We start from the raw sequence: 25,866 nt of genomic DNA on the forward strand, positions 1-25,866 counted from the left end.
GAAGTAACAGGAGGATTGAAGAAAGTTGAAAGAAAGAGATCATTTGCTAGATGTTTGTGTTGATGGGAGGTTGATATTAAAGTGGATTTTGAAGAAATATGTTGTCAGATGTGGATTTGATTACCTGGCACAGGATTGGGCTTAATGACATTTTATGCTTCATGATGGTAACTTACGAACTATTGTAACTTTTTCAGAAATAAGTATGTGTTAAAGGCAGGTTTCTGTTAATCAATTCTAAAAGTTTGTGACAATGGTGCATTGTTGACGTAAACACTTTTCTGGATATTATTCATCGTCCAATAAATAAAATCAATAAAATCCACAGTGTTTTGGAGATGGGACTCCATCTCCGTCCTCAGGTAGACCTACTCAGTTGGGCCCAATCGATAGAGCTAATCCTTATCTCCGGACATGGCAGAAGTGAAATTCCCAGAAAATAAACTGATCAGGACAGCATATATCCGTGAGATGTAAAAGAGAAACATTCTTCAAAAAATTATAAAACATGTAGAAGTTGGTGCATATGACCAAAGTAATATACTGACCAAAGTCTAGCAAACTAAGAAACCAAAGAATGACAAATGGGAAAAATTGAACAAAATTGGAAAAATACTGAAGAGCAAGTAGTTTGAGGATCAAAATGCCAAAGGCTCAAGTAAATGACGACTCAAAAAAAAACTTCATAAAACATTAAGTTGAACTATGCTGCAATACTTTCATCTCACCTGAGATGACTGGAATCCATATGCGAGATATATCAATATATCAAGACTAGGCTGGCTGATAGGATTGGCTAGTAAAGCCATGTGTGCCGACTCGTGGTATTTTCTGTAGATGGTATTGGGTTCAATTTATACGACCCTGGCTCCACTCCGACAGACATGATGATCTTCTTCGCATGTTCTTTGATGCACACCTACAGAGGTCTGCTTGTTCCGCCAATATACCATCTACCACATTCACATGGAACCCTTACACACACTGCCTAATCTGTTTATTGTCTCTGCTAGGTCTCATTGACATCAATATACCACAAAGTGTGTGAGTAGTTTTGAAAATGGTCCTGATATTGTAGTGGTTACCGATTCTTCGAAATTTTTCAGATATTCCTCTAATGTAGGGAATAACCACCATCATAATTTGAGTTTCATTAGTCAGTAATTGTACTGCTGTTGTCAGATCACCATAGTGTTGTTAAATCTCGTGTATTCTGTGTATAGTAAAGATGTAGTGGCAAGGAAATTTCAGAGACCATAATGGATTTCAAATTGAGAAATTTTACAGCTGAATTACTAATAGTTACACTTTGTCTTCTACTTCTTATTTGTTGCAGGTTACTTCTTTATGCAGCTAGTGAACCACAGAAACAAGAAGAAGTTGCTAGCTGCACAGTGTCTGCGGTGATAGTTCAGATCCGATGTCACTACGACTGTGTGTTTGTTGCTCTAGCAAATGGAAGCCTCTTACAGTATACACGTAATTCACATGATGGCTCCTGGGTGCTGAAAGATCCGCAGACTCTGACTCTGGGGACAGATCCCGTCTCATGCCTTCTCCCTATTAACATGTGTCTGTATGCAGCATGTGGAAAGAAAGTGTGGGTCCTCAGTGCCTTGACAGGCGAAATACAGGTGAGGCAATCTCTGCATTGAGCTGCTGTTAACCTTTAATTAGCTTAGAAGTTTCTCTTAAGGTACTTGAAGAGGATACTGTTACACACACATTAATTTAAATTATTTCAGAGTACTTCAGTAAAAAATAATGTGAATATTCTATACGGTTAAGGTCATTTTGTCCATGTTAATAGTAAGGTAGTATATTTGCGTCATATTGTGAATTAGGTTAATATTTTAATATTTTCCGTCAAATCACAATTTTAATAAGATAATGAAATATAAAATATTTAAAATATCATTTCACGTTCCGCATCGAATGATCGATTTACAAATTGGAACGTCTCTTACGACATGTTTCGGTTATATTTAACCGTCCTCAGGTATAAATTAAATTGGTAAATTTAAAACTCGAATTACAATCATTTACAATGTTATGCAGTTTATTGAAATGTTCTTATCAGATTACTCTTATATATTAGAACGAAGGTATTGGTTTTTATATGGCGTGGTTCATCTGATGTTCAATATTAGTCTGTAAAGCAATGTTTTATTTAAATCATTGCTTTACAGACTAATGTTTTCTATATTACTCCATATTTATTAATGTTTTATTTAAATCATTGCTTTACAGACTAATATTGAACATCAGATGAACCACGCCATATAAAAAACAATACCTTCGTTCTAATATATAAGAGTAATCTGATAAGAACATTTCAATAAACTGCATAACATTGTAAATGATTGTAATTCGAGTTTTAAATTTACCAATCTAATTTATACCTGAGGACGGTTAAATATAACCGAAACATGTCGTAAGAGACGTTCCAATTTGTAAATCGATCATTCGATGCGGAACGTGAAATGATATTTTAAATATTTTATATTTTATTATCTTATTAAAATTGTGATTTGACGGAAAATATTAAAATATTAACATGTTAATAGTGTTTTGTGTTGCATACTGTTCAATAATTGGTGCCACACTTACAAGCCACTTATTTCAAACCTCGACAACCGCAGCTAAACTTTTCTCCGCTAATGGCTTTGCCATGTGATGGTTCCATCGCTGCTTGAGATGCTGAAGCCAGTCATTTGAACACTGAAATTTGGTTCCCAACTTCAGTGTTATTTTTGTTAGCCTTCTCTTTATTCTACAGGAATACTGTTGGTATTGATGTTGAACCATCTCAATGAGTGCTGGGATTGGCATATTACCGGCATTTCAAACGACCATATTGCTTCTGTCATAGGACTCAGTTGAGATATTTCAGGATAGAGCTGGTTTATATAAAAATTAGAGAATTGTCAGATTACTCAAATTTGTCAGTTTTAGCGAAGGATGAAGGGAAAGGTGAAGCTGTGTTTAGGAGGTAAGTGGGAGAGCACCCTTTCTGGGGTTGAGATGGGAAATTAAAATGGGAAGAAATCTGACTTTTCTATGGTTTTCAGTAGAATTGGTGGCTGAGGCCTGCGCCAGTCACATGTACTGTTAAAATAGGAATTGAAGTTCTCATAGTAGTATCTGGTAAACTTCTATCAGACTGCACAGTGGTTAGACCCAGAAAACAGCTATCTACATATACTGTCGCTTGAAAGGATGTTCCATCAGCATGTGGGTGATGATGGTTTTCCAGCCTGGGCATAACTGAAGTACAGTGAAACCTCGATGCATCGTTTTCGGCGGGGGTGGGAAATAAAAACGATGAATGCGGGAAAACGATAGATGCGGGAAAGCATTAAACATTTAAAAAAAAACAATGTTTCTCTTTCAAAGTTACTTCTTTTTACCAAAAAAGTCTTTAATGGACAACTGGATTGTTGAAACTTTACGTTTTAGACCAAACAGAGCACTTTCCACGTTCAAAATGTTTTCTTCGTCACGTTCACTAATATTAAGCGCATAAAAGAACGACTTCACTTTCGCCAATGCAGCGTGCGCTTCGGCAAAACTCGGCAAAGCTTCGGGCTCGCATTCGTCGTCTTCCTCTTCCTCACCGCTCCAACCCCCTTTGCGGACAATAACAGGAAGAATGGAAATACTATTACTGCCGAACTCAACGAAACGTAGCTGTAGAAGACCCTGAACCGCTGGAAACGAGATGAACCAGAAGAATGAAAAGTGCCGCCAGCCTTTCCTTTGTACTTATAATAAAAGCATTTGTGAAGAAATTCACACTGCACATGCCATCTGGCATCGCTGGAACGAAATATGTGTGCACCCTAATTAAAATCGTAAAATTTCTGACAATGAGCACCGCCATTCACTCCAACTATCACCCCTGCACCGCTGACCCTCATTCCAAAAGAATGTGCTGGTTGGGCGACATAACAGGTTACCGCTACTGTGTATTCCAAAAACATTATGCGTCTTTCGGTATTAATTTATCTCTAAACCCAGCATTTTAAATTCTCAGAAACGATCATTGCGGGAAAATTGTGGGCCGGGACTAAGATTTTTGAACGATCGATGCGATAAAACGATAGTTCGAGGAACGATAGAAGCGGGAAAATGTAACATTATTTTATATGGGATGTATTCGGGACCGAACAAAACGGACGATGCATCCGGGAAAACGATAGTTCCGGGAATGATGGATAGAGGTTTCACTGTAGTTGTGTAAGGTGGTCTTGAAGGCTTTGCAGTTGATGCTACTGGTGTAGTGGGGCAGATCTAATAAAGCAATGTTGTCAAACTATATTTGGTGGTCTTCGTTGAAGGTATGTTCTGCCACCACAAAGTTTTTGGGATGGTAGAGCTGAGTGTCCATGTTTTCACATGGGATCTGGTAGACATCAGGAGCCGTCAGACCAAGGCTCTTTCCTTGGACTTCCTGAGAATGCTGCACGTCTTGAGTGGTGAAGGTTGTATTATTTTAATATTGCACCACTCCAGTAGTATCCTACCATTGTGGTGGTATGAGGTGACATTCAGATATTGGTCAGTGTGTTGGTTTCTTGTAGACAAAGGCTGAGGAAAAGAGAGGAAAAGAAGGGGCTGTCATTTAAGCCCGGTCTGGATGAAGACCTTCCATGCATATAAGGAACAGAGGGGATGCCACAGATGTAGCCTAATCATGTACCCCCTCTTTGGGGCCAGTAACAGCTGTGTCAACTCCATAGTTTGTCTTGACTACTCTTCCCACTTATACCCACAGGACTCTGACCACATGGGGACTTGCAACATCCCATACCAATTGTCCCAGCCTTCCTTTTGGCCCCCTCTGAAATGTCAGCAACAAGGTAGCTTCTCTACATGCCAGCGCCCAAGATTAGTTTCAGCATTAATAATTATTTGCTCTGAATCTTGCAGTTATTGAGAAGTGGGTATATTTAGTCAAAGTACTGTACAACTGTAGTTTACAAATCTTTCTTTTTAAATTTTTCAGAAAAGCTTCAGTGTCCAACATGAACATGTTGGTAATGTGAATCTGATGGCCCATTCTGGCATAGGATTGTGGATATCTCTTAAGAATTCCAGCACCATCTGCCTCTACCACACAGAAACATTCAAACATCTTCAGGACATCAATATAGCTTCAAATGTGCTTCGTGTCACGTCTCCATCTTCAGGTTCAAATAACTGCAGTAATCGAGATTGCGTCAACAATAATCGCTCGTCTGTAACTGTTACTGCGCTCATGGCTTGTAAAGGTTTGCTTTGGGTTGGAACCAATGTCGGAATAAGTTTGACAATTCCTTTGCCACGACTGGAAGGCGTGCCTATTATCAGCGGAAGAGTGAACATTTCATACCATGCACACTTTGGTCCCATCTCTTTCCTGTTAGCTTTACAGCCAAGGAGTACAGGAGTCAGTTTCCATTCACCAAAACCTCAGGAAGAAGTTGAAGTTGTAGAAGATAATGGAAAGGAAGGTAATGAATTGGAAAACCAAGAGGAACCAATTGAAAATGTAGCATCTAAATTAAAACTGGAGAAACAGATCTCTGATACTTCTGTATCAAGCAGCATTGCAGCCAAATTGAAGCATCAGTTGACCAGCAGCCCTGTAGTGTTAAGGCGTCGCAAACACAAGGAATCTGATTTGATAACGCGACGTACCTCTAAGACGTTGCCTCGGGGCTTGGGATGTGGTGGGGGCTTATTGTCCGCTTCCACGACATCATCCCAAGGCTCTGGTGACACATGTGATGTTTATGGTCTGTATGGAGAACTGATGTATGTCAAGGACTATGAAGGTGAGGATAGTGCTTTGAATGGTGGAACTGATCCAATCTATGAATCTCTTCGACGTAGTGATCCAGAATTGGCGGCAATTCCCGGTAAAGTTAGCACATTAGATCGCCGATTAAGGCTTAAAGCAAGTCGTCCACGGTCATTAGATCTCTCAAACTGGTCGGTCGACTCTCGCTCTTCATCTATGTATACATCCTCTGGATCTGAGGAGACGCTGCCTTTCAGAAATGGTGGTGGGAGCAGAAATGTTTCTAGGCATGGGAGCAACGTGAGTTCATCTGTCCAAGATACGCGTGGGTCTGCTGATGTTACCCCAAATGTTCCCATTGAATCACCTGTAGATCTTCCTATTTCTGCAGTTGAACCAAGTTCAAAACCTACACATAAAGGTGCTGCAACACCTGTAGACACTTCACGTAGAACCGTGATTACTCTCATGGGTGGCCGAGGGTATGTAAACTGGAGGCAGGCATGCTGTTACACTGCTGATGGTAAGAACAAACATTTCTCTATGTCATATCCAGAGCCAAATAGTACTGATGCTCATATTGTGATATGGGAGATGAAATTGTGATATCTGCTGACATTGAATGTCACCATGTTAATTACTCTGTTCTTCTGTTTTACACTTTGAATGCATGCCTTACAATTCATTATTGCATCATTGTGTTGTAGTACTATTGTGCAGCCCACTCGGATGAGAAATAGGACAGGGTACAGAAGATATTTTGTTATAATAGATATGTACAACTCAAATTATCTATCTTACTTTGACTGTTTTGATAAATATTGAATTTCAGGGATAATGTGACATTGAAGATTCATAAGTATAATTCATTGCAATGCAATGCAGTACATGACATTTGTATACTTTGCACTTTGAAACTACCCCTTTTGAAATGTAATCTTAATGGGTAAAATTGCTCCCAAAAGAGAAGTGTTGGTGGAATTAAGTTCTTTCACTAACACTACTTGTGGGGATGTTGCTTCATCACTTGTCTGTTCTTTAATTCACAGTATATGTGAACATTTTCAGTCTACAAACTGAAACATTTCAATGTAAACTGTTTCTTAATGTATGACATACTGGCATACTTGATGTAAAGAATGCTCCTACTTCGTACAAATTTTAGAGTGTTGATCTTCATTTACAGTGCCTTCAGATTTTTGTTGGCTCTTTGTCAGCAAAGAAGGTATTGAATCTAAAATAATTTATTTTCCAGTGTACGTGTTTTTTTAACATTGCACTTTATCTCTTGACATTTAAGAAGGTATTGTCTAAAAAATGCATTTACCATTTTAGATACATGTTATTTTTACTTATTCACTGTCCATTTCATGTCCCAGTGATGCTCAAAGTAGGCTTGTAATTTATATTCTTGTCTGCTATTTTTAATTGGAAAATATGTGGAGCCCTATTTTTAATGGCCTTGCGATGTAAAAAGATAAAATGTTTCTGTGAATATTTTATAAATTGAAATCATTGTGTGGTTATATTTGCATCTTTGCATGACCAAATACCCAAAGAGTTGTTTCTTATTGTTTTGAATGGTAAAGCAGCATGTTGTTTAAGGACTTTATTTTGCGTAGTTCATTCTGTGAATTACAAATATTGATAAGATTGTTCTTGTTATTTGTAAAGGGTTTATATATTCCGGTATGAAGCAAAGCCTAATGTTTTCCGGCCTTTCGAAAGGTTGCTTCTTAGATTCAATTTTGTAATTGTGAAACCGGTTAAAAAGTCATTCATCATAAATTACTGTTTCATTGTGCTGTTATTCAAGTTAGTGCACATTCCACTATTGTCGCTTCCTTAATTCCCCTCAGTATGTGTAGTTCCATATTTTATTATTTGATCAAGAAATGTCATGGATTGACTAATCAGGTTAGAAAGGTATCTCATAAGTAATTAAATATGTTGAGGATTTAATTCAGAACCCGGTGGTATCCTTTATGACCCCGCATACGTAAAATGAGAGGGACAGCAGGACGTTTAGGTTCATGGAAACTGACATGTAGACATATTTGCTGGCAACATCTTCAAGGTAAGTATGAAGGAAATCTGATGAAAAGTTACTTCTGTACATGCTAGTCATTAATTCATTTCATTTTGAATGTACCAGTTAGATTATATTATTGATGCCATATGTTTAATTTACTCTGTATTTTCTTCTTGAATACATGATGTTCATTAATGCAGCTTTTGTTTTTATTGAAACCAATAGAAATCTATCATTGTTTGATTTCAGTTTCTCAGTAGCAAATTTTCTTTTTCTCAAGTTTTGTGTTTCTTTGCCAATTTAACCTAATTTATTAAGTTTTGAGATGCATTGCACTCAAAGAGTTGTTTATTTTTAAATATGCTTCCATCATGAATCCACCATGATTATTCTTATGGCAGTTACAGTACTGAACACAAACTAAATCATTATTTGGTTAGATATTTGATGAGTGACTTTTTTAAACTACAGTACAGCTGTTATTTATCGAACGTAAAACCTCTATGTCTTGTGTATTTGATACATTTAAACCCTCCGCACTCTTTAAAAAATATATGATTCACATCCATATTGGAATGAAATACTGAATTTAGAATTCATTATATTTCTGGGCTCTATATTGTTAGGCTTGAATACTGGGCTTTCTCTACATTATTAAAACAATTCTAAATAAGCCATGTGGAGCAGGTTGAGCAAAATTTTAGTTCTAAATACCCGTATTATTTATATTGACTTCTTGCATCTGACATGTTATCAAAATTGTAATTGAAGTCTTAAAATATAATAATATAGTCTGGTCTGTTGGAGTCTGTTTGAATCTCTTCCCCAGTTGCATTTCATTCCCATGTGGGTGCAGATTTTCTCATCTATGAATTAGTGTTTCTGCATTGCCAGAGGAAATTTGAATGTATATCGGGAAAGCTGTGAAATATTTGTGAACAGAATACAATTTACTAAGAAACACTAGATGACAGCAAAGGTCATGCTTACAAATGTTCAAGAGTCATTGTATTAATTGTTGTTGAGGAAGCAATTTGGATTTGTAATGTTCAGGAAGGAATCAGTTATCTAAACTTTGATGCTAAGAAAATGTTCCAGTTGCAGTAAAATGTTATTTTTATTTGAAGCAAAAATTTCTAGAATTTTTGTGTATGTTAATGTTGTTTTCTGAGATGCATTGTTACATTACTTTCCCAGGTGCTCTTTCCATTTATATTTACAAATTCTTACAAAATACAATGCATTGATTGTATGTATGTATATTTATAAACAACCATGTTCCCATAATTATATAATAATTCTTGGTAATTTATAGTCGGTGCATGTATCTGAAGTTCAGTAGGAGGTTCTGTTGCATAGCTACAAACAAAACCTTGGAACCAAAGTGAAGTTATAGGCTACTAATCAGAACAGTGCATGTCCTAGTAGAAATAAAATACTACAATACAGAAATACCTTGTAATTATTTTTGTATTATATATATATATAAACAATGTTTACTTACATTTCTTGGAGATCTGTAATGCCCACTATTGATATGCCTGTACCTGTTTGTATTGTATATTGAATTGTTTATAATTTAAAGGAAATGACACTCAGATAATTTGCAGTACCATACCTTTTCCTGTCTTTGTTCAGCAGATGCCATTATTGTAATAAATAATTTGGTATGATTCTCTTTTTGCTGTGAATATTTTTCCAGTTTAAGAGGTTGGCTGCATACATTGAAATGTTGGCTTAGCAAATATGTGTTAAACTTGTGAACTTCATATTGTTTAAGGTTTACATGCGTCATGTTTGTGTTTTATGATTAAAATATATAATAAAATTCAGGTCAATACACAAACTTTATTTAGATGTTAAAATTTAAAATTTAAATTTGTGCCATTCATCACTATAACGATAACACAATACAAGTCATTGACTCAAGCACCTGACACCCTCTACCTATATATACCACCCGCATCTATACACGAAACCAGTCCACGAACAGACAGTCAACCTGAGCAGACGTAGATACACCACACAACACGACTTATGGTATGTTATTGTGTTCTTACTGTTACAAATATAGTTCATATTCCAAACTTATTTGCATATAAATAAATAACTCCCAAATTTATTACATTTATTTACAGAATAATCAAAACAAACATAAGATGCGTAAAACGGGAGGATCAGCGGAACACATGCTACAATAATGAACAAAACGGACGAATATATTGAAAGACATGCATTATAATATAAAGTAGTTTTAAAAGACAACACCTGAAGATGATGCTTTGCATCGAAACATGTAGTGAAGTGAATGAAGGCGCTCTATTGTAACATCGTTATAGTGATGAATGGCGCAAATTTAAATTTTAACATCTAAATAAAGTTTGTGTATTGACCTGAATTTTATTATATATTTTAATTCATATTGTTTGTGGGTGTGTACATGGAAATGGGGTGGGCACATAACTGACCCTTGCACAGTGACCATTTCTTGCATCACCATTCACTCTATCTGCTAGCAGCTCTGTACCTCCCATTGAGTGCAGTATCCTACAGGATCTCATAGTTGTCTTAGCTTCCTCAGGCTGGCTGACGCTGTCAGCTCCCCAAGGTGGTATTGATGGCCATAATCAAGGCCTCTCTTCAAGTCCAGGTCTTGTAGAAATCTGGGTCTTTGGAGGAGGATTAAGCTCTTTTAATAAGGCTACTGTCCTCAAATTTGGGCATCCTGGCCAGGACCTTGCTAGACTGTGGTAGTGTCAGGTACTCCAGTTGCTGTGAGCCCCCAGTTGTACTTGGCTTGTCTTGGTTATATGCTTCCTCCTTGCACTTCCAGGCACTTGAGCTTTGCCATGAAGCCTATCATTCCTTGAGAACTGGGACAAAAGTTTCACCTACAGAATCCCATGTTGGTGATGGGCATTGTTACAACAATGCTGCCTGGTGCCCTAAGGGGATTGTTGGAAAATAATTCAGTGTAGGCGTTGACAGTAAGACATTCTATAGTGACACTTGTTCTAAACTCAGAGTAGTGCAAAGAAAATTTACTGTTTTATGCTAAGGCAGACTTTGTAGCATTATGTTGGAAAAAATTATGAAGGCATGTTAACTAGACTGAATCTTTTAACTGTTTATTCCAGGCAGTGGCAGGTAGACACTGTGTGCCTTATTAATATATTTAAAAACAAAATTAGTTGTTCATCTTATTTGATTCTCTCGGTGTACATATAGCTGTCTACTAGGATAAGTCGTCTTCTTTTGTAATCAATCCTAGGATTGGTTGGCAGCAGCTCTTTTTTTAGCTGCTGATACTTGGGAAATCCTGAGGATCTTTAATGCGGTGGATACTAGGATAAGTAGAGTACTCTATATTTATGGTGAATCAAAAAGAAACTATGCAGAATCTTTTATTAATGTTTTAAATATGTCTGTGATTTGCACAAAGAGAAACCCCATTAGGAATTAACGTTTACTTTCACTCTTTCATTAAAATATCTGAATAAAGTTACAAATTTTGATAATACTGTGTTCTAAATATAACACACAAAGAAATGATCAAATTGTTCAAGTGAAAACTATTTGTTTTGTCAGTCAAACATTGCAGGTATCCAGGCACTTCTTCCAAATTTCAAGTTGGACTCATGAGGTGTAACCCAGTTTGAAGTTACCACACACTAATGGTATAGATGAGAGCAGCGAAGTAAGAAAGTTGCATAACTGCTTACATGTGGTCTTCCAGACCTCCATCAGACTAAATCTCCCAATACAACCTTGAATGATGATGAAGGGAACAAAATGAGCAGACAACATATTACAGGCAACTTAGTAAAATTTTGTTTTATCTCACTTATCTATTTTCAATTTTTCTGTCAAGGTGAAATCGTAGGGATTATCAGTGTGGCTTTGTTATAATCAACAATTCATCAGATATTCTGCATCCCTTAGATAGTGAAGGAAAATTGAGTTTAATGGGACAGTTCACTTCAAGAAAGGCTGTACAGTATTCTCATTGAATTTGGCATATTTATTGAATTAGTTGCAGCTGTTTGTGGTTCATATATGGAAACATCTGTGTGATGCATTTCTTATTTAGAATGATCCAGTGGTAATGAAGTATCAAGGTGATTCTTTATGAGGGTCAGAAAATAAACAGATTTGGAATTGAGTGGTACACCCCAGCTTCTAGTTAATGTTGATAATGTTAATTTATTGAGTGAAAAAATAATGTCATAAATTAAAAAAACCGAAGCTTTCTCAGATTATATGAAGTAAACAGAGAAAATTTGGTATGTATTCTTGTCTTGTCAGTAGACTACAGGGCAAAATAATAATGTATAGATGGCTAACACATCTTTTGAAATGTGATGAATTCCAAGTATCTGGTAATAATGGTAACAAATCAAAATTGAATTGAAGAAGAAATTAAGAGCACATTCAATTCGTAGAATGCTTATCATTGAATTCAAAATCTTTTGACTTTCCAGCGGCTACCTTGAAAAAGGTGAAGATATGTAAAATAATTTTACTTCTTTTGATGGTGGGTGTGAAATGTAATCTCTTACATTAAGTGAAGAACAATGCCTATTTGAGAACAGGAGAATGTTTGGGCATAAGAGGGATCATGTAAGAACAGCCAGGAGAGCATTGTAAGTGTTTAATAATTTGTAGTCTTCAGCAACATTATTTGGATGATAAAATGGAGGATAGGAGGGACGGTATGTAGGATGCATGAGGTTATGATAAATTGATCCAAAAATTTTGATGGAAAGCCTGAAGGAAAGAGACCATTCAAAAGACCTTGGAATCGATTAGGAGTATAATATTAAAACTGAACTTGTGAATTGGATTCATGTGGCGTAGGATAGGGATCATGGTAGGCTCTTAAGGACACGTAATGAAATCATCTTAAAGTAGGGGATTGTACTGTCTAACTGAGTCACTGTTAACTTTTCAAGAAATAATATATTGTGTGGAGTTGCTTAACATATTTTATGCCATGGTTAATATATTTAATGACTGTTTTCCAACTGTTGGAGAGATTCTTGGGACATTTTATGTATATGTAATTGGCTATTGGCAGACCTGCACCCACGTTCAGACGCCATCATGAAACCAAACATGAATGGCTCGGCCAGAGGAAGTGTTTTGGGTGGTTTTAGTTTTGAAGCAGATTCTTTGGCCGAGTTTAGTGAATTTGATTCTACTTCAGTGGTCCTAGAATACCAGGCTGAGAGGTAAATAATTAAGGTTTGATTAAGTTTTGTAAATTGTGCATGATGTGTGAATATAAAGGTGAAAAATATGCTAAATATAGCCTTCGCAGCCATGTTTACAGTGTTTGAGTCCCCCTGCAGACGATAACATCTGTTGGTTCCCCTTCAGAACACTGTCTATAAAGTCAGCGTAAAGTGATGATGTGTGTAGGGGTTATCTTGGTTATCGGCAGAATACGTGTTGTCTGCTTCAGCTAGAGTTTGATTATCGTCTGAGATATTTTATTGACTGAAAAAATCCCATAACTGTCGTGTGGGTAGGTGAGTTATTGTGACGCAGATTTTGAGCTGGGCAACTAATATGAAATTTAGGTCAGTTTGGACTAGTTTGTTTCTCCGGAAGAAGGGGGGAGGGGAGAGAAATCCCACCTGTTATTTCGTAGTTGATATGTATATGTGTGTTGCATAACTCTTTGGTTTCAATAATTTCTAACTAGCAGTGCATGTCTTATAGTGTGTGCAGGTGAGTCAACTAAAACAATTTGTTCTTGATGTGTTTGTGGATTGAATGTGAAGCAGGATTTACTAACTATTCATTTTAAGCTGGTTAACACCAAAAACATTTATAATTAGGTTGTGACATACTTACATATTAACGACGTTTAGATTTATTGACATCTGCTTTGCTTTCATTGTGCAGTGTAGAAACATTAAGAAGTGAATACAGGAAGTCAGGTCACTTTATATCAGCACTTCATGATCTTATTTTTGGCATCATTTGCAGTTTGCAGTGTCATATAAGCATTGGTCCAGTTCTTGAAAGTCAAGTTATGTTTGAAATTCAGACAGATGATATCGGTTTGTATGTCAGAAGTTGTGTTTGATACAACCAGGGACATGGGCTTGAAGTTACCAGAAGAACTGTCAATATGTTCATGTCTTGTCACCAGACTGAAGGACAAAGTCATAGTATAAATACAGTTGGGAATGATGGTAAGAAATTATACCAGATTCAATTTCTGAAGACTTAGATGTACATGGGAGGACAATAATAAAATGGATCTTAAGAAAATAGGGCCAGTGGGAGTGGTCAAGATTCATATGCTGCAGGATAGGGAATGGTGGCAGGCTCTTGTGAACATAGTAATGAATGTATGGATTACATAAAAGGCATCTCATTTCTTCTTGTCTGGTTCTCAAGGAAGACACTATTCCATGAAGTTAGGTGCAACACTTGAAATCAATAAGGATACTGAAAATGAAATGCCAAAGCTGTGAATGGAACAAGATTGGAAAAGTGTATTCCTTGGAGTTCACTGAAATTCCAAAGGCGTTCTTCATGCCACATCATGGTGGAGATGCCAGCAGACTGTTTCATGGAAAACCACAGGTTGAAGAACTGTCGACTTTAGCTCAGAGGGAGTAAAGGCAATAATATATATGAATGGCAAAAATGATATCCTAGGTCAGTGTAGGAATGGTTTGATCCTAGGTCATTCTTTTGAGTCGACAGTGAATGGCATCATCTCATTGTTGCATATTCTGATATTGATCTCACTTTCCGTTGTTGCACTGATCCAGTCTAACCACTTATTGTGTTGCCATACTGGTTTTAGCCTATCCTGGTTAGACTAGCCTGTCCCAACCCAACATAGCCTAGTCACGCCTTCTGTAACATAGTCTAATGTAGCGTAACCTATCTCATCTACTTGACTTGTCTGATCCTAGCCCACCCTCTCTAAGCTCAGTCTAACCAAAGAGTTTAGCCTTGTCTCCTGTGGCCTAACCCAGCAGGCTTAACCTACCCTGCTTTAACCTTACCTACCCTAGCCTTGTCCTGCCTAACTTGACTAAGCATAGCTGTGTGTTGCTCATGCTAGTGTGAAGAACGCCTAATAACCAACTATGTGGATCAGAGTCCTTCATGAGAAGGTTGTAGTCACACAGCTGGCAAACAAATTCCTAGCCTTTTATGGAACCTGAATGTTCATTACCATGTTCACAAGAACTCCGTCCCCAGTCTCTATGAACATTATGTTACAATTCAGATTCCTGAAATGTGTCAGTCTATTGCTTCCTCCTTCGTAATGACATTTGACGTCTAATCGAGTTTGTAATGCTTAGAAAAGTAGTCAAGCTAATTAAAATGAATTTGTATGTAGGGGACTTGTGTAAGTGTGTGATATTTTTTATTCATGGTGCGTTGCTGTCACCACGGCATCGCATGTCCTCATTTTGCGGATGGAGGAACAGCCTCCATGTATGGAGGTTAGTTGTGGGTATATCAAATAAATGGTCGTGGACAGCCACCAATGTGTGATCCTCCAGCTTGGGGTTGGGCGTGAGGCTAACAACCTTTTACCATAAAAAATGCATTGTTGCAAAAAACAACCAAAAAGCCTCAGAACCGGACAGTCTCTTTGAACACCGGGTATTGGTCAGAGACCAGTGGGGAGACCTTGACGTTGATGGGAGGATAATATCCGGCAGGATCTATGGGAGATAGTAGTTGAAGGCGATTGGATTTTACTGGCCCAGGATAGGGACCAGTGGAGATCTTTGGTTAGTTCGATGATGAACCTTCAGGTTCCCTAAACCATCTAGTTAGTTAGTTAATGATACAAAATTCAGAGGTGATCTTTTTCCACAACTTTTTAATTTCTATTTAGAATACATTGTAGATCTCTGTTTTAGAAATTCCACATGAGCAGCCACGTGTAGTCACTTAGTATGGTGACTGGTTGAGTCACAGCAATTGGTTATACAGATCCACACTGAAGGTTCACCACAGATCGTTGTTCACTTTCTTGAAATGCTCCGTTGATTTCTATATGCACAGTCCTGCAAGACAAATAATATGATTTGCAGTAATATTTTGTAAATTATGGGTTTATTTTATTTTATTTCTACCAGGAACCATATTTTCTGGACATACAGTATTTAAAATTGTTAATATTTCTTTCTCTGTGAAATGAATGCTGGCTTTCTTAGCTTGTGTCTGAAATGCTGGAATGTGTTGGTAGTTGTGAGTAACTAGAACAGAATTTTGATCAGAAAACCCGTAGGAAAGAGGCCGCAGATGTAAGGATCTAGTATTGAAATGAATGTTAAGGAAACTGGACATGACTGTGTATTGGATTCATCTGGCCAGGATGGGGACAAAAGGTGGGTTGTTGTGAATTCCGTAATGAACCTTACAATTTGATAAGAGATGGAAATGACAATTGTCTTCTCGGTGAGGACTCTGCAGTATGGAGTAAGTTGGTCAATTTTAAACCCATTAACCATGCTGTAAGCAGCCAGTCAAAACAGCAAGTGTATTATTTTGTGAACTGCATTATGGGTCTGTAGCATTGCAGTTTACCAATTTGGAATACTTGTGTCCGCATCTGTCCCTCATGATTTTTTGCATGCTACACTGGTGGTATTGACATTATTACAAATGAAGATTTATTGTTGTTTATAAGTAATGAACACCAGAGATAGGCGCAAGCCATTTTTTTCCATGTATTTCATAAAGTATGCTCAAGTTGCAATTTTTTACTTAACAGTGCTTTCTAAACTGAAGAGAAATTGCTTTCTCAACATAGTGTGAGGGGTGTTACGAGTGGTGGATGAATTAGGAAGAATGTGGAAGGAATTGGTCATAGTCTAGTGTAAGGTATTAGCCCAGTATTTATCTGAGGGAGGCTGAGGAAAATGAAGAAATGTATTGAGGATAGCCGGTCTGCAGGCTGAGATCTGAATCAGACTAAATGTGAAGTAGGATCAACCACTCGGATCGTATCGAGGTCTCTGTTTTGTGATCTTACTTTGCTCCATGCTTGGGAGAAATATTGAATGTGACCATATGTAGCCAATTGCTGGCAGCGCCATTTGGGGAACTGTATAGTCATCACCTCTTTCTGCTTTTGGTGTGATGACTCTCGTAATTTATATGCACGTGGATATGAATTCAAGTATCCTGCGGGTATACATTGATTGGGGAAATGTAATAACTCAGGATGACACGAGAGAGGAGAAAACGAGGACGAATGATGGGATGATTGATTAGGTTGGGCTCCAGCGGTGTTAACAGCAAATGATTAATAATGACAGTGGTGGCAGTGGTGTAGTGTAGCTAGCTGGTGGCCAGAGACACCTTTTAGCTTGTGGATCCACTCTTCTTTTTTTGCTCAAATGTTGTCATTCGCTGCACTGCGCAGCAAAGTGGAAATTGTAACCGCAACCAGATTTATAGCTGCAAGGCCACCGAAAGACTTCGTGTCCCTTACCGCACGACTGTAGGTCAACAGTACAGCGTTCTTACCTCTGTTGGCTGGACTGCGAGTTGTGAGCTGTCTTCGCTCGACTGTGCTCAGTTGTTCGTTGCAGCGTTTTATGATTTTGTTGCGATCTTGAAGCATGCTGTTTGGTGACGGATTCCACAAGTTTGTTACAAATTGTCTACGGACTTGTGCGTGGAACCAGCACTTCACTTCAGTATATTATTATTTTGTAATGTTGTAGGTTGCATTTCTATAACTTGTTTGAGAAGGAATTTCCGAAATACAGTAACGTGAATTGACATTGGCCCATCACGATCTGACGATCGGCAAGTGAAGTAGAGGTGGGCCTGGTTCAAGGTGCAATGAAACGTGGCATAAAACATTTCGGATTTTCTCGGGCCATTTTCTCCTTCTCTCTTCTTTCCCCCCCCCCCCCCCCCCAAGGAGTTATTCGTAAGTGCTCTCATCTTATGCTCGTGACGCGCTCGGGTCCCGGAAACAAATCCCGTCGACTTTATTTTCTCGGGGATTTTCGTAGCTGACCCCTCCCAGAAATAGTTCACCTCGCCAACTTCCCATCCAGAATTCCTGTACCGTTCCTCAAACTCCAAAATATCTCATGTTCGTCGAGCGTCGATGAATAATTGTTTCAAGGATTGCTGTCAGTAATGCATTACAAGAAACACGTATTTATTGTACGATGTTCAGGGCAAATTGTAAAGAGTTGGTGCTTTATTCGGGCTTTGATAAAAGAAAGTGGACTTCAGCCGGGTACGGGCAACGCACACGAAGATAAACTTTGGACGAAATGCGCCTCGGGCCGGGTGAAATTCTGAAATTTCGGCTCATGCAGACCTCCAGATTGACGCGTACAACCCATGAGATTTGCAGTTTGATAAATATTGTTGTGATTTCTGGACTCTTATTGGCCGTTTGAACCGGACACAGGTTCACGGATCTTTCACAGTTATTTTTTGATTCGTTTGGCCGTAAAGTTGAAATTACAGCTGACACCTGTAAACTCCAGATCCCTGTTTCCCATAAATTTTGTGGGTGAAGCTGAGATTCTGCGTCCTTTACGTGATAAATTCGTGCACTAGCTGTCATAGCCGATTTTCACAACGGGCTCTAACTTGATAAACTAGAACATTTCTCAAAAGGGATTTTCTCTAACGCACCTCACAAAAGATAAAAGCAATTGGACACAGTGTTTTTGCCACTCCAGAACTTTGATAGTTCACTACAGACGTTCGAAAAACGCGTGAATAAAATCATTTTAAAACAAATTAAACGAGGACGTTGTGGTTAGCATTCCTGCATCGAATTCGAGACGTCCCGGGTTCAAATCTCGGCCCGGAGACCGACTGTCATGCCTGGGGGGGTTGGTGGTTTTCCTCAGTCCCTCCAGGCAAATGCCGGCATAACACCTTAAATTTGGCCACGGCCGATTCCTTCCACATCTTTTCCAGTTAATTATTTACTATCCTCTCAGTAGACGCTGTATAGTTTGTGCTAGTGAAAAATCGCCATTAAATAAACTATAAACAAACAAGTGAAGTGAATAAACTAAATTAAGGAAATCTTTTGAAGCATACAAAAATCATTTGAATATGAATTATAGTTGATAAAGAATTTACGTAAAGGCTGATGAACAAAATAAATTTTTTATCCAATTTAAATTCGGGTCATCAGTAATCTACGGTTACAGTTTTTAGAAGGATTGCAATGGACTGGTACAAAAATATTAATGTGGGTTGCGGAACTGCGGCGTCATAATCAGAAAAAGCACAGCACATTTTTACTGCCATGAAAGCTCAGATCTCTCAACCGTTTTTAACAATATTTAGTATAGACGCTTAATACGAAATTTCACCGAAATGTGTTCACTAGTTTCAAGGATGAACTGTACTGGCTGATGGTCTGACGCAAGCACGTATATTATGCGTTCATGTACTTTTTCCATGGGGCCGAGGCTTTCCTAAGCTGACAGTCGCTCAGCCACTCAAGAAATTCCCAGCATTTTATGGAACCCCCATGGTTCATTACCGTGTCCACAAGAGACCGCCACTGGTCCCTGTCCTGAGCCAGATTAATCCAGTCCACACCACCTCAACCTGTCTCTTTAAGACCTACTTTAATATTATTCTCCCACCTACGTCTAGGTCTCCTCAGTGGACTCTTTCCTGCTGGTTTGCCCTACAAAATTCTGTATGCATTCCTCTCCTCTCATGCAGACACCCTAAGTGTCTGAGACCAAGTTTTACGCCCATACAAAACTACAGGCAAAATTATAGTTGTCTATATTTTGATATTTACGTTTTCAGAAAGCAAACGAGAAGACAAAAAAGGTTGTCAACTGAATGGTGGCAAGCATTACCCGAATTTAATCTGCTCGTAATTTACTAATGGATAAAATTTTGATTTGTTACTGTCGCTCTCAAATATCCGAACTTTGCCACATTTCCAAAGGATCCATTAACTATCTTTGTGTTACGATATTGCCCTGTATTCTGGTGACGAGACGTCAACAAATTCTTAGTTTTCGTGTTTACTTGTAGACCAACCTCCTTAATAGCGTCAATGAGAGCTACTTTGTTTTTTCTTTATGGTATCTATGTTGTCCCCCATTAGATTTACTTCATCAGCATAGAACAGAAGCTGATGTGTCCCATTCAGTTTAAGTCCCACCTGTTTTTGTTTACCTTCCTAATGGCGTGTTTTAAAAGAAATATTGAAAAACAGTGGTGATAGAACATGTCCTTGTTTTGGACTATTTCAAATGGGAAACGTGTCAGACAAACGTTTTCCTATACGGACTTTACTGTGGTTTTTTTTAAACAAATTTAATAAGCCTTTCTAGTTTCATGGGCATGGGAATATTGTATTGTACTTCCCGTATAACTGAATCATACGCTTTCTTGAAGTATATGAATAGCTGATGTACTGTCTAATTGTACTTCCATTTCTTGTCTAGTATCTGACGAATACAAAAAAATCTGATCAGTAGTTGACGGATTACGTCGAAGCCCACACTTATGATCCTCAATAATTTGTCCTTGCCTCTCGACGAGATGTGAGCTAGTTCCATCAACTTAGGGTCTCGTCCTGTCTCCTCATTCTTCCAGTTGGACGTCTACCAAGAGGTTTCCGTACCAAAATTTCGCGTGATTTCTTGTCAGCTTAGTCCTAACAATTTATTAGGTAACATGTATAAATCGTGACGTTCCTCGTTACTTGTGCAATTTCAAAAACTGATTAATTAATCTTTCTTACGTCTCGGTAACTTTGACTATATTGAATGAGCTCTTGCGGGCAGCGAAGATGCAGCCTTGCACTTTGGGGATTGGGCGTAGGTTTGACAGCCGTTCGCCATGAAGTGTTCTGTTACGAAACTTTTCCAGGGACCTCAGAATTGGTCGAGGTTGTCTCCAGTAGGTTTTTAATACGCTTACCAAGTTTGAAAAAGGTCGGTCGTATTCAATCTAATTATTTGAGTATGAAATTGCGTTGTCTGTTCCTAGTTCATTTAGGTATTTTATTGGTTGCATTAAACCGAACTTTGCGGTCGATTGATTGGCAATCCTGCTTCATATTCTGGACGCCCCGGGTTGAAATCTCTTCCTGGAGACCGGTTATCGTGAGTGGCTGACCACAGTTCCTCCAGACAAATTCTGGAATCTTTCCAAGTCGGTATTCGCTAATCATCTTATCATCCGACGCTGTGTCACCTGAGCTTTTCGCAGCATCATTAAATAACCCGCAAAATAAAATGAATTGCATTTACCAGAGGCTTCTTACATGCAGGTGCACTAAAGTTAGTTCAGCGACACCTAATATGAAACTTGTATAATGTTGCTGTTCATGCAGAATTCCTCTAGGGCTCTCCATGTTTGGATCGGGGCGAACAGCTGTTGGCAGAGTCTTGAAGAAGCAGCTCGTTCGTTTCGTGGTACTTGAGTGGAGTATTGCAGATCAGCGCGTCTGTCTTTATGAACACTAATATGGCTGATTTCATTGAATCGTCTGAGTATTGAAATTGTAGCCGGGTTTATACGGGTGATGTAATTCCGCGAGAATATGCATGATGGATGATGATGTTAGGCAAATGTAATCTGCGTACTAAGACCAATCCTGCCTTGTTTGTTGGTGCCCATGTATTTCTCAGAATTACGAAAACATCGAACCGTGCGGATGCCTTTATAAGCCTCGCTTTATACCAGGCCTCGGGACGGATCCAGTTTTCTCACCATTACCGCGGGCATTGATATTATTTACGCAGTAAATTATTACCAGTCGTCCGAAATCGACTCTCTTGTAACGAGTAACTAAAATATGCCATTCTTACCCAAGCTAAGATATGGATGCCAAAAAACAAATTAAACTTTTTATGTTACTGAATTGTTTATGAATATTAAGATTGGAAATGTGCACTCATTGGAGTACACTGACATAGTAGAGGGTGTCTTCACGTCGCATCATGGACGTTGATTTCAGTTGGACTATGCCCACAGTCATATCGAAGGGAACATTTGTATATCAGGTCATTATTTCACTAATGGAATCCGAGGTCATTCTTGAATAAGAACAATTAAATAACCACAGATAAGAATGGGAATACCAGCACCAGGGGCCATGTGGAGGCACAGGGGTGCCCACACGTTCTGGACAAGGCGCAAGGGACGTAGGATCTGCAGGAACACTGGTTGTGAATACCATCATAGGGGAAGCCTTCGAGGGCAGAAAATGGATTTCTGAAGCCTTGGTGTTTCAGGTACCGGGATAGGAAGGCTCAGACGAAGCAAGAATTAAGCCCCGGGGATTAAAAATTACCGGTTGTGCTTGGGGGCGGGGGGTATAAACTTCGGGTGTTCCCACGGGGCGTATGATACCTGGAAGTGGCCAAGTCCTTCGGGGTCTGTCCTAGTCCTTCAAAGGACTGCACCATCTAACCGGAGATGGAAAAGACCAAGCAAGGGTGTCCAATCCGGCGAAGGCAGTGCCAAGAAAGGACAAGAATAAGAATTGGAATAGCAACAGTAATAATTGAATTCATTTATCAGAGTTTTTTGCCAACAGCTAGGAGCCAATGACAGACAATACGTACATTTTCAAAAAAACAAACAGACTATACTAAATATATGAATGAAAAAAGAACATCAAAACATTTCCGGTATCGAGTATAATAGCCAATTACAGGCAGACACAGACATGAAAACCAATATATGACACAAAAAGAAAAACAAGTAAGAAAACATGGTGTAAGCAAAAGGGCTGAATAATATGCATAAGCGAATTGCATTCTTTGCTAGAGAACTACGATAATGATGATAATAATACAAATTCAATTCAATTCATTTATTAAAGTGCTTGACAACAGCCAAAAAGGCCAATAACAGCCAAGCACTAACAACAATACAAACATTACAGTACAAAAGCAAACAAACAAAGAACTGAAAACATAACTGTACAATATTGATTTATTGCAAAATAATCATAAGTAAAAAACTAAATGTTATAGATAAGTAAAATAATAATTAAACTAAAAACAGTTTAATTTTGGACAAACAACATACAAAATAAAATGTTATACTAAATAAACAATAAAAAACAATGATTATTGTTTAAAAAGCTGACTGATCTCAGTAAGCAAAACACGATCTTTGTTAAAGATGTCGATGCTCCTACAGACTGCATTGGCAGCAGAAACACATCTGGCAGAGGGACTGGCCTTGAAATTACGTTGTACAGTAAAGGTATAGTAGTCTCTGATAGACCTAGTAGGTATGCAGAGACTAACTATCAAAAACAGATGAGCAACTAATAATAATCCCAATAATTATAGGAGCAACTGGAACTGTCTCCAAATCGCTTAGAAAATATTTGGCCAACACCCCGGGCGAACACAACATCAGGGAACTTCATAAAACTGCCATTTTAGGATCTTCATACATCATCCGAAAGACGCTCTCGTAAAGTCTATAGTCATCCCTCACAATAAAACTATATAATGTAACACATATTAAAAACAAAATGTATTTCGGAAATTGCTGCTGCACTATGTACCTCAGGGGCAAGGTTTGTCTCGGGTACATAGAAGTAAATACCCTATTAATTGGTGAATAGATGGAATAATAATAATTAACAGTTTTCGACTTTTACTAATAAAAAACCGTATTATTCTGGTGGGATTTGTGCATTTTAAATCTGTTATCGATGCTTTGCTTTTTAAAAATAATGTACGAAACTATATATGACCGCAAATATTTTTCTTAATTTAAGTACTCTCCCTTTAAGAATGCAGGCACGTGAAAACGAGTTATTTGCACGTGCTAATAAAACTATGGATGATGAAAGACAAGAAATGCCTTCATCTGACTAAAGGCTGGGTTTATCGTTTATCATTTTGATGCACGTAGTAGTCGTCTGCTTGCTCCGGGGAGAGGGTGGAACTACGTGTTCTATGGCTTTCAGCTGGGGACGCCATTTTAATAAACGTGGATAAATGGTCGGCTGTACACCGCGCGTTGCCGCAGAGACGTCTTTTTTTTTAATAAAGTAACGACTCTGTGACAGCAACGCATCGAATATCCAGACGGAATGTTGACAGTGGGAGGCGTCAGAAGGTAGACTGGTTAAGAACTGAGCAGAATTACAGCTTCTGCGACGAACAGAAAGCCCGGAGGCGGTGTCGCAGGTGTGAGGACACCGGAACACTTTGAAAGGGTACGAGCTGCTGTCTTTCGCTCTTGTCTCCGGAGTTGACGCCGTGGTGACCATTGACTTTGCTATTCTTTATCAAATACTGTCTTTCAGTTCGCATTGCTTTGAACAACTCTGAGGAAAATAAAAAACTTTTGATCAGTGTATTCTTTCTTACTATAAAAATTTGTGATTCCTCGTTGTCGTCAACCAATTTGTCGTCAAAAAATGACGTCATCAACAATGTAAACATATATTTGTTTACACGGCATTGTTGTGGAACACAACAATGCCGAGTAAACAAATAACGCTTCACAACAAAGGAATCTAAACTATCAAGCCAGTCGCATTATCACTGCTCCAGAAGGAGCACTTCGCATTCTTGAATATTGACTGACAGTTGACCTAAAACATCAGAAAAGTGAAAGAAGACGTTATCAAGTATTTGAAGTACCAACTCCAACAACTTCAACAAGGTAAACTGATATTCATTCGATATATTACGATTACGAAAACTATTATGAAAACTGACTTTATGATCGATTTTAAGACGAAGATTTGGAGGGGTGGGGCTGGACGTAAAAAGTTGACTGAACAAGAACTGTTGACCTCTGAACAGCGACGTAAAGAACTAATACATCAGACATATTTAAGAAATAAAGAAAAGCGAAGGAAGACTTACATTGATAAACGTAGAAAAACGTATTCAATAAGAGCAGAAGGGAAAAAAAGCAGACGAAGATTTGCTAGGGTGTTGTTGGACGTAGAAAGTTGACTAACCAAGAACAGTTGGCCTCTGAACAGCGACGTAAAGAATTAAAACATCAGACCTACTTAACAAGTAAAGAAAGGCGAAGGGAGATTTACATTGATAAACGCAGAAAAACTTATTGAACAAGAACAGAAGAGCAGAAGAAAACAAACGAAGACTTGCAAGGGTGGGATTGGACGTAGAAAATTGTTTGACTAAAAACAGTTGGCCTCTGAACATCGATGTAAACAACTAAGACATCAGATCTATTTAACAAATAAGGATAAGCGAAAGAAGACTTACATTGTTAAACGAGACCATATTAATAACACACGTAGAAAAACAGACGAAGATTTGCAAGGGTGGGGTTGGAAGTAGATAGTTAACTAACCATGAACAGTTGGTCTTTGAAAAGCGATGTAAAGAACTAATCCATCAGACCTATTTAACAAATAAAGAAAAACGAAGGGAGACTTACATTGATAAACATAGAAAAACGTATACAACAAGAACAGAAGAGAGAAAAAAAGAAAAAAAACAGACGAAGACTAGCAATGGTGTTGCTGGACGTAGAAAGTTGACTAACCAAGAACAGATGGCCTCTGAACAGCGACGTAAAGAAGTAAAATATCAGATTACAGGAAACGCTCCAAAAGGATTAGCCATCGTTTTCGTCAAAAAATGACGTCATCAAAAATGTCACCTTATATTTGTTTATACACGGGGGTTAGTTTAGTGTCTTACTCAACCAACGCAACCAACCCACTTCGGGAGGTTGGTCAAGTGTTTAAACCCCCCATTCGGGGGGGTTAGTTTAGTTTCTTACTCAGGAGTTAAAACACTTGAATGAGACACTAAACTAACTCCCCTTCGGGACTAACCAAGGTTGGTTGCGCCCTGCTCTAGTCTTTAAAAGTGATGGATGAACGCTGTTACATCCTGGATAACGTGCGAATGTGCAATTTCTTAGAAAACTTCGCGGCACGCCATTTGTGTAACAATGGATTACACTTCCAGGCCTCGCCTACTCTCCATTTTTCAATTCTTGTATTTCGATCTTTCTTTACGTTCGTGTGTTATTTATTGCAGTCCCGTTTTTGAAATATTACATTAGTTTGATG

The 25,866-nt window shown here is 38.3% G+C and overlaps 2 protein-coding genes across 12 annotated transcripts in view; both read left to right on the top strand.

The window, feature by feature from the left end:
• The window catches only part of LOC110828015 (rho guanine nucleotide exchange factor 10), a 106,626-nt gene extending 97,129 nt beyond the window's left edge, over window positions 1-9,497 (top strand). For all 7 annotated transcript variants that reach the window (XM_022060270.2, XM_022060271.2, XM_022060275.2 and 4 more), the window contains 2 exons: window positions 1,337-1,634; window positions 5,009-9,497. In XM_022060270.2, coding sequence (XP_021915962.2) covers window positions 1,337-1,634; window positions 5,009-6,391 — 1,681 coding nt within the window. In that variant the 3' untranslated portion in view covers window positions 6,392-9,497. The remainder of the gene's footprint in view (window positions 1-1,336; window positions 1,635-5,008) is intronic.
• Window positions 9,498-12,904: 3,407 nt separating this feature from the next.
• LOC110828016 (transmembrane protein 47) overlaps window positions 12,905-25,866 on the top strand; it is an 82,142-nt gene continuing 69,180 nt past the window's right edge. Inside the window, exon 1 of one of the 5 annotated variants that reach the window (XM_022060277.2) lies at window positions 12,905-13,048. In XM_022060277.2, coding sequence (XP_021915969.1) covers window positions 12,921-13,048 — 128 coding nt within the window. In that variant the 5' untranslated portion in view covers window positions 12,905-12,920. Of the gene's footprint in view, window positions 13,049-13,229; window positions 13,349-13,472; window positions 13,551-24,244; window positions 24,471-25,866 lie in introns of those variants that run through there. The other 4 variants (XM_087344430.1, XM_087344431.1, XM_022060281.2 and 1 more) reach the window with 4 other exon arrangements.

The sequence above is a fragment of the Zootermopsis nevadensis genome, unplaced genomic scaffold (genome assembly GCF_977971745.1).
Source record: "Zootermopsis nevadensis isolate Lab colony 2312 unplaced genomic scaffold, Znev_1.0 Znev_ptg000007l, whole genome shotgun sequence".
NCBI classification, from domain to species: domain Eukaryota; kingdom Metazoa; phylum Arthropoda; class Insecta; order Blattodea; family Termopsidae; genus Zootermopsis; species Zootermopsis nevadensis.